This window comes from Aptenodytes forsteri, unplaced genomic scaffold (assembly GCF_000699145.1).
Source record: "Aptenodytes forsteri isolate BGI_AS27 unplaced genomic scaffold, ASM69914v1 Scaffold14, whole genome shotgun sequence".
Lineage (NCBI taxonomy): Eukaryota > Metazoa > Chordata > Aves > Sphenisciformes > Spheniscidae > Aptenodytes > Aptenodytes forsteri.
Window position 1 is genome coordinate 563,233 of NW_008794457.1, and position 8,898 is coordinate 572,130.

At 47.7% G+C, this 8,898-nt stretch overlaps 1 protein-coding gene across 1 annotated transcript in view; it reads left to right on the forward strand.

The window, feature by feature from the left end:
* NLRC5 (NLR family CARD domain containing 5) overlaps positions 1-8,898 on the forward strand; it is a 63,060-nt gene that overhangs the window by 37,186 nt on the left and 16,976 nt on the right. The window contains exons 20-30 of the mRNA XM_009290747.2: positions 1,125-1,214; positions 1,338-1,385; positions 1,876-1,950; positions 2,956-3,039; positions 3,805-3,888; positions 4,794-4,883; positions 4,986-5,048; positions 5,735-5,818; positions 6,293-6,376; positions 7,069-7,158; positions 8,131-8,196. Of these exons, the coding sequence (XP_009289022.1) occupies positions 1,125-1,214; positions 1,338-1,385; positions 1,876-1,950; positions 2,956-3,039; positions 3,805-3,888; positions 4,794-4,883; positions 4,986-5,048; positions 5,735-5,818; positions 6,293-6,376; positions 7,069-7,158; positions 8,131-8,196 (858 nt within the window). The remainder of the gene's footprint in view (positions 1-1,124; positions 1,215-1,337; positions 1,386-1,875; positions 1,951-2,955; positions 3,040-3,804; positions 3,889-4,793; positions 4,884-4,985; positions 5,049-5,734; positions 5,819-6,292; positions 6,377-7,068; positions 7,159-8,130; positions 8,197-8,898) is intronic.

Below are 8,898 nucleotides of genomic sequence, written 5' to 3' on the forward strand. Positions count from 1 at the left end.
AGATGCACTGTGCTGTCTGGTCTGTCCCCACCTCTAGTCCAGAACAGATTGACTCCACTTCAAGCTTGATTGCGATCAGTGCCCGAGAGCCTCTGTACTCAGTCCTCCACGAAGGAGACAGGTGATCTTGTGTGCAGGTGTGGCACCTGGTTTCTAAAACACGCCGAGATCTTTAGCAGGTCACTGAATTTTTCCTCTCCCGGTTCCTCATCAGGAGGGAGAGCAGTCCTTCCTCTCCTGAGGTGCGCACCTTTGGAAGATAAATGCTGGGGAGCTCCAGCTTCAGCAGTGGAGTCTGAATTCAGCTGCAATGGTGGCTTATGTTTACCTGGGTATTCTACCTGGCACTCCCATTGCAAGTGCACTGTACAGGACTGTGACTTAAGGAGTATAGCACCATTTGTCTTTATTGAGAGAGATATTTATTGTTCCTGTTTGATTGATTGAACTGTTCCCGAGTCAGGACTGTTCCAGTTACTGACAGTCTGCAGCTTCTCTTCACGTCAGTGCAATGAAACACACTGCTGTTATTTATCTGTTGGGGTTTTTTTCCCAGCATCAAGCACGCTGCCCACAGTCAGATACTGTGATAGACCTAATAGACCCGAGCATGATCTTAATTAGTGTGGGTTTTGTACTGCCACAACTGCACTTACAGCCAAAGAGTTGGTTTTGCCTTGCATCGGTGTCTTGAAATACAAGGAATCCCATTTAATCGTAAGAAAAAACTTGTGTGGTGAGGATGGTCCATCACTAGAACAGGTTGCCCAGAGAGACTGTGGATTCTCCATCTTTGGAGATATTAAAAACCCAGCTGGACAATGTCCTGAGCAGTCTGCTCTAGTTTAACCCTCCTCTGAGCAGGAGAGTTTGATTAGATCATCTCCAGAGGCCCATTCCAGTCTCAATTATTCTGTGATTCTCTGAACTCTAAAAGTGAGGGACAAATTTAAAAAATACTGGAGTGAGTTGTGTTTGCAGAACTGTAGTTGGAAACACAGGCAGAAGGTGGCAAAGAAGCAGTCTCTGAGAGTGTTGGACAAGGATCGCTATTATTGGGTGATGCAGTGTAAATTGCTAGTGGTTTTGCTTGCAGCAGCTGATTTCATCTCTTCTTCCTGTAGGTTTAATGACAACCAGATCTCCCTGAACTCTGTGTTTTTCTTAGCTCAGTCCTTATCTACATTGGAACACATTAAAAGAATGAACCTCAGGTATGACCAGGAGTACTTTTCGTATTTTTCGCTATTTAAAACCTCAAGCTGTGGTTTTTGGGGAGTGATACAGGAGCATGTATCTTCAAACTCCATCCTAATGATGTTCTTTTCTGCTTACAGCTTAGGACACAGGCAGGTGGTTCATCTAACCTTTTGGGAAAGAATCAGGTAAAATCATACCCACTCCTCTGTCTAAACCTTTCAAACTCTTCCTTATGAAATCTTAAATAGATGGTGATGTGTGAGTCCTTGAGGTGGGCCAATTAAAGAGCCATTTGGCTCCAAACTCCAGTCAGGGTGGTGGAAGCAGGGTGAGCTGTTTCATGGCTGATTGACAGCGGCTTGAGGGTATGGAGCAGACGGCAGTATCCCACTGCTGATCGGGGCTGCAGTCATCTCCCTCCCGGGCCAGGGCAGAGCAAATGCCCAAAGTGCTGAGTGGATGCAGAGCCCTCTGGAAGCTGGAAGAGGGATGATAAGGCCCTTTTTCTTCTGGGGATAACATGAACCTAGTTTCGGCAGGTGGTGAGAAAAGGCAGACTGGAGCGTGAGGCCACTGCCACCACCTCACCCTCTTCCCCAGCTGCAGCGTGGGGAGTCAGCTGCTCAGGGGCAATAACATCAGCACAACTCACGGGGTAAACTGTTCTTTCCCCAGGGTCAGAAGTACCAGCAGATGGAGAAGTAGTTTCCTGGCGCATCCCAAGCACGTAGCAGCAGGACGGTGCTTTCGGTATGGCAGCCCCAGCTTCCTTCTGTCACCCAGGAGTGCAGGGAGAGATGGCTGTGAGGGTCTGTATCTGTAGCGTAATGTGTGGAACAGGCCCATCCCTCCAGCTGTGTCTCCTCAGAGAGCTGTCTTGTGCCCTGCCTGCCTTCGGGGACAGACTCAGCTCTCTTGGAAAGCAGACGTTTCTTTCCTCTGCTTGTATCCCATCATGACTGGTTCCACATGAGACACCTCTGGAAAAGGTGCCTCTTTAATACATCTCTCTTCCACCCTCTTCCCTGCTGAAACTGATCAGGGAGGCCAGTCCCCAAAATAACACTTGGTTACAAGGGAGAAGGTCTTGGCTGGTGTAATTTGGCAAAGCCTTAAAGAGGTTGGGCCAGCTGGCATCGACCCAGGCCAGCAGGTATTTGTGCTTTGTGGTCACTGGAGGGACACAGTGATATGCCAGAGGTGGCTGGGTGAATAATACACCCTCTTGGGATAGACTTGGGATATCCACTGCTACAGGCATATACATATACAGGCTTCTACCCATAAATAATGAGATACAGATCTGGCTGGCTGCTACATTCGTCCCACGGACACCTGCCATTTTGTCAGCCAGGAAGTTTTCTGTGATTTCCTTCTTGGAGAAGGAGATAGGAGGTACCATTCCCAGCCTTGCTCTGGGAGAGCTGAGACAGTGCTGAGCAGGGAAAGATGCTGTCCAGTCTCCTGAGACAATTTTAAGTACCAGTGATGTGGCTCTAGGGAGGCAACACCCGAAGTGACATGGTAGTTTGGTGGACTGGCTCTCTTGAATCAGCTCAGAGCTGGTGAAATCATCTGGTTGTCACAGGTTTTGACTTCTCAGTCCTAGATTGTGGGTAGGAAAATATATGTAGTGGAAGTGAGAGGGTTGCTATGGGCCTTGTCCTAGGATGTGAGGCTCTGGGATATGAAGGGAGTGTTGCCATACCGTGGTCATGTGAAATGTTTAGCTCCTGAGTGCTTTGTTTGCTTCAGTCTCAGGGACTGCAGAGTGGGTCCAGAGGACGTGACCAGGCTGTGCCAGATACTGGCTCAATGTCCCCAGCTGACAGAAATTGAGTAAGTGTTGTGCACTTGGCAACCCTGCCCGTCTGTCTGTCTCCCCAACCTGCAGATACAGAGTCGGTGTTCAGGTTAGCAACTGGTGTAACTCGTCTCTCCTCTCACCACAGCCTCCTAGAAATCCCCGCAAAACTTCACCCAGATGCTTAGATAAACCCACACCTTCCACTGCCCTCTCTTCTTCAGAGTTTGGCCTCTCCTAAGTCTACCATATCTGTGTGTAAACACCCAAGAACATGTATGTGTTCTCATAGTCTTCCTCAATCCTGTGGCTGGACACGAGTGTTGTCATCTACTCCTCGAGACCCCGGCTTGCAGTATAGCCAAAGCAAGAGCACCTGGCCCATTAAGCCATGAACCGAACTCCTGAAGAGCTGGTCACTCCAGGCAGGAGCTGGGCGCCAAGAAAATTAGAATAATACTGGTCAGGACAAAAACTGAGTAATAACAAATGAAAATAACATAATACCCATATTGCATGCATGAAATACATCAGTAGCATCATTTTATAAATTTACAGTAATGCAAAAGTAAGACTCTTATGGAATGTTAATTGGCCATAGGATGTAGAGAAACACAGAGATCAGCCTGTAAGGACTAAATCTTGCCCAACTTTCAGGGCATTTCTGGACATGTCCTTTTTTCAGAATTTGCCCATAACGCCCCCATGCATGTGTGTGTGCATGTCCATGTACATTTTATAGAAGTACCTACAGATTGTCCCGGTTTCTCTTGGAATTTGTTTCCTTCCATGTTTTACAGTCTGTCAGGAAATTCATTGAGTGACCAGAGCACTGAGAGATTACTGAGCTTCCTGCCATACCTCTGTCATCTGACACTGCTGAGGTAATGTTTGGGGTCCCTGCTTTGATTGCTGCCATGAAACATTGATTTGGAAAGTGCTAATAGCAGAACATATCTCAGGAGCATTAATCAGTAATCGTAGATTAAGAAGCTAGGCAAAGAAAATGCAGAAACTCTTTCATACCCATTCATGTCTTGTTTCTAGAACCAAAGCAGCACTGAACCTTTTTCTTTAATGATACATAGAGAAAAAAAAGGACGGGAGGAGAAGTACCCACCCTAGGCACAGCATCCCAGATAATCCTCACTTATCAGGTCCCGTGGAACGTGACTTCCAGCATCCATACCAGATGTAGGACTTGTTGGTTGACACACGGTGACAGCACACCACCCGTGTGCATGGTCAGCATCTCACAGCTCTGCCCCCGCAGGGATCTGGCATCCTGCCACACTCGACACCAGAAGTGTTTCCTGGCAGCATATCAGCCATTTAGGCTGGGAATTTAGGCTAGAGAGGTGCTGTCAGGGGCTAGGGCACTCCCACCATGTGGACAAAAAGCCCAGAAGGAGCTTGGCCGTCTTTTGCAAGATGTTGTAGCATGGAGGAGCTGCAGTGTCTTGAGAGACTGAATTTGCTCACTTGGGAGGTTGCTTCCAGTCTGGTGTATCTCTAGTCCAGTAGCCCTGAAGAGGAGTTGTTCAGTGTAAACCCTTGGTCTGTACTCCCTTTTTAGTCAAAGGGGACTAAAGGAGACTCTCCTTTAGTTAAAGGAACGCTGGGTGCCAAGGCTCAAAACTTTAGATCCTTGCTCACTGATCTTGAGTTAAATGGGGTGGATCCAGCCTTTTGCATCTCAAAGTAAACAATAGGAAAATTGGGCCATGTGTATCAGAACCTTTCTTCTTGGGAGCTGATGCCGTTGTTCTTTCTTTCCCCTCCTTTTCAGTATTAGGAACAACACATTTTCCCCACGTTGCACTGTCTTACTCATCAACTCCATCAATCTCTGTGGGCGGATCAGAATGGTAGAAGTCCGGTAAGACACTCAGACTGCCCAGCAGCTCAGCTTTAAAGGGACTACAAAGCTTGTCATCTTTGAAGAGCATTGCTGAAGGACTGTCTTTTGTGTTTGCTTCAGGTCAAGTGAAAATGCTTTTTTGCATTTAGGAGCAAGCATGCGAAGCCAAAAGACATCCTGCAGGTACTGACATACGACAATTATAATTCACTTGTTTTGATTTGATTTGAAACACTAGTGCAAGTAGCCAAATCTCCTCTTGTGAGAAGAACTCATGGGCTGGTAGTCAAGGAGCTTGGGCTAGTAGCTGAGGCTTTGGGGCTCAGTTCAACTGCCTAAGTGCAACTCAGTACCATTTGAGATGCATTGGGATGGCAGAGGCCTGTGCCTTTCTGGAGTGGCCACTGGACTACTCACGATCATCTTGAGTGGCACCAAACTCTGCCGGACAAGCAACTGAATTGAGCCCTAGCCACCGCATATTCTATATGTGTGCCTCAAATTCTGGGTGATAATTTCCCTATGAGCATCAGTGTGATGTGGTTGTGATACGTGCTGCAACTTCTTTGGGAGTGATGGTTGCTGGGTGCCCCTGTAAAGAATACTGTAATACTGCCCAGTTAGGCACCAAGGAGATGGCGAAAAATGTGAAAAGATCTGTCTCCCACTTATAACGTGGGGTTTGCTGTTACTAACCTCAGGGAGGTGTTATGAGAAGTATCAAACACTGGCGCAGCTAAGGGCACTCATCTCAGTGAATGTTGCACGAAGACTGGTGTAAAAACGCAACTGCTGATGGGCAGCTCTCACTGCTCAGGCTGAGCCTGGTTGCTGGCCGTGCTTTAACTCTCTTGCTGTCTCATACACAGACTGACGGACTGTGCCATCGGTCAAGGGCAGATAGATGAGCTCTGCAGAGTCCTGGAGCAGCGTGGGTGGCTGGCAGAAGTAGAGTAAGTGGGGCTTGGGTTGTTACCACGACCTTGAACTAGGGAGAGCTGGGTTGGCATGGTTCAGCATGGCCTGGGGTTTCCCACCCTGTCTGCGTGTGTGTGTGCTCATTCAGACTATTTAGAAACAAAATTGATTAGTAATCATACAGGTCCTTTGTATATATATATTTTAAGAGGGCTTGAGCTGGTGGGACAACTTCCTTGGGATTTTCACTCTGTGGCTGTTTTGAGGCATTTGTTGCTTCATCTGGGCTCTGCTCTGAGCTTGTGTTCAAAGCTCTTCATTTGAGCTTGCTCTGGAGCTTATGCATGAGGTAATTTTGTAGGGCAGCAGTTTGTTTTAGACAGACCTTTAATGGCCGAGCTGGGATTTAAGTCCAGGAAGTTTGGCTTTTTCCTTCAAAGCTTCTCAGAGGAGCATTGCTGCTTAGAAGTCTGAGTTTTGATTGGCCACCTTGTTCTTCTGCCTTTCAGTCTCTCCAGGAATCAGCTGGGAGATGAAGGCCTGAGGTGCTTCTTGGACCACTTGCATCGAGTGCCTGTTACCTGTTCCCTCAAGTAAGAACACATACTGTGAATGTGAGGTGCCCTTGCAGAAAGGTGTTCACGCGATCCCTCCTGAAGCTGGTTGTCATGCTTCATGCCCACTCCTGCCTTAGGAGGTAAGGTCTGAGTGAGCCATGAGCACAACTCAAGACCTCCAGGCCAGGGTGACTGAGGGTCTGATCCAAAACCTGTGAAGTAAGTAAAAGTCTTTCTGTGAGCATCTTCAGGAGATAACAAGGCCCAGAGTGGGGTAGTGTGGCAGAAGTTGACCCAGTCCCCTGAGTTTTCCGTTCATCACTTTTCTGCGTACGTTATCCTCTTTGAATAACTCAAGGCGCATAGATGCTGTGAGCTTAGCTGTGCCCTGCACCAGCCTCTCCCCTTCCCTTTCTGGTGGGGAAGCAACTGCTCCTGCTCTGTAGTGCAGGAGGCAAGTTGCACTTGCTGTGTCACCCAAGTCATCAAACTGCTCCAGCGGTTGTCTGCCTCTGTAGTGCAGGAGGCAAGTTGCACTTGCTGTGTCACCCAAGTCATTAGTGCTGTGTCTTGGAGGGATTTGGTGCATTTAGCACAGCCGAAGGGGCCCAGCACCCCACAAATTGCTCTGCCTTCAGTGCCAACTTGAATTTCGCCTCTGTGGCTGAGGAGCCTGGGGACAACCCTGACTCTTAACACCTGAAAAACCTTCCTTCTCTTCTGTGCAGTCTCAGCCATAATAGGATTTCTCAGGATGGAGTTCTGCATCTCATAAATGCCTTTGCCACATCTGGAAATACCACTGAAGTTCAAGTCAGGTGTGTGTTTCTCCTCACTGATTTCTGATTCTTCCCTGCATGTTTTCTTCTTAATTATCGAAAGTTTGTGATCTTCAGGTAATAATGACAAGGGCCACGTTTTCAACTACCTTTATGTATAAGTGCACACAAAGCTTTTGTTTATGTCCGTTTCTACTGGCCAAACATAGCTGCCAAGGAGGAAGCTAGCAGAACTGTTGTTCCACAGGGCCAAGTCATTTTTGTGTGTAAAGACACAGGTATTCAGCTGTACTAACTGTTGTCAGGTATGTGTCTGTAAATGAACCTCTTCAGGGCAGGAGTCAGCATTTGCTCTTTAAAAATGTGGTCCCTAATTCACTTCAGTATGTTGAGATTTCAGAGTGAGTCTGCTGAAAGCAATTTCCAATGTTCTTTACTTGGATTTGCGTCTTCATCTCCCTTCCTCTCTGGCAAAAATAGCCCGTGGGTTCTGGGCTTGTTGCACTGGCACGAACTGCTTTTTCTCACGGATTCAAGTCACAAGGCTGGGCCATGCTGCAGATCTGCCCTTATCAATGTTTATGTTCACGAAGACCAGTTGGTCTGTCGTGAACCAAATTTAACCAGGGTCACTTCCATTCATTCCTGCAGTTAAACGTGGGTGCTGAATCTTTTGGCTGTGCTATTTTAAAGCAGATCAGTCTCCTGTTTTAGCTCTCCCCAGAGCTTGGCAGAGAGTGCAGGTACAGGAGGAGGCAGACAAAAGCAGGGCAGATCAGGATTGCTTCTCCAGCCACTGGTGCTGTCTTATGCCAATTTAGCATTAGCGAAACCTTACTGAAGCATTTCCCTGGGCTGGTTTATTGTAGGGAGAGGTGAGCTGGGCCAGGTACCTCTGTCACTGCTGCACTGTGTTGCTTCGTGCAGTTTGATGTATCGTTAAATTCTGACTACTGGGAAAAATAGTCATTTTCCCTCCAAATCTTACATTCATGTGTCTTCTCTGTGCAGTTTGTGCTCCAAAGCAACTTTAATCATCAAGTTGACAAGCAGAGATGACCCGAGAAAGATTTTGAGGTAACAGTACAGATTCTTTTTGGTAATTTCTTTGACAAAGGTGGCGTCCTTTTTCTAGGACAAGGCAGACAAAACCTCTTGTAGCCCCTAGCTCCTGGCATGGTGGTATTTTGCACTAATAGATGTTACATTTCCTTTGATTCACCTCTGAGAAGAGCTTTCTCACGTCACAGAGAATCCCACATCCCTTTCTCTCACTGCTTCCCCACTGACTGTTCCTCACCTAGGAACCTGTAGGTGTGCCTACAGTCCCTGTCACAGGACAGGGTGCTACAAGAAGCTGCACCATTAGCATACACATATGCTGTATCAGAACATCTCAACAGATGCTTTTGAAGTGCTGCCACAATCTTTTTTGGAAGCCCTGCAAGGCATTTAAGGTTTTGGTGCCATACTTCTTTCTCTGGGGGGAAAGGTTGTGATGCCTGAGATTTCTGGGTCAGAAAGCCTGAACTGTTTGTAAGGAACTGCTGAACATGAGCCAGCAGTGTGCCCAGGCGGCCAAGAAGGCCAATGGCATCCTGGCCTGTATCAGAAATAGTGTGGCCAGCAGGAGTAGGGAAGTGATTGTGCCCCTGTACTCGGCCCTGGTGAGGCCGCACCTCGAATACTGTGTTCAGTTTTGGGCCCCGCACTACAGGAAGGACGTCGAGGTGCTGGAGCGTGTCCAGAGAAGGGCAACGAGGCTGGTCAGGGGTCTGG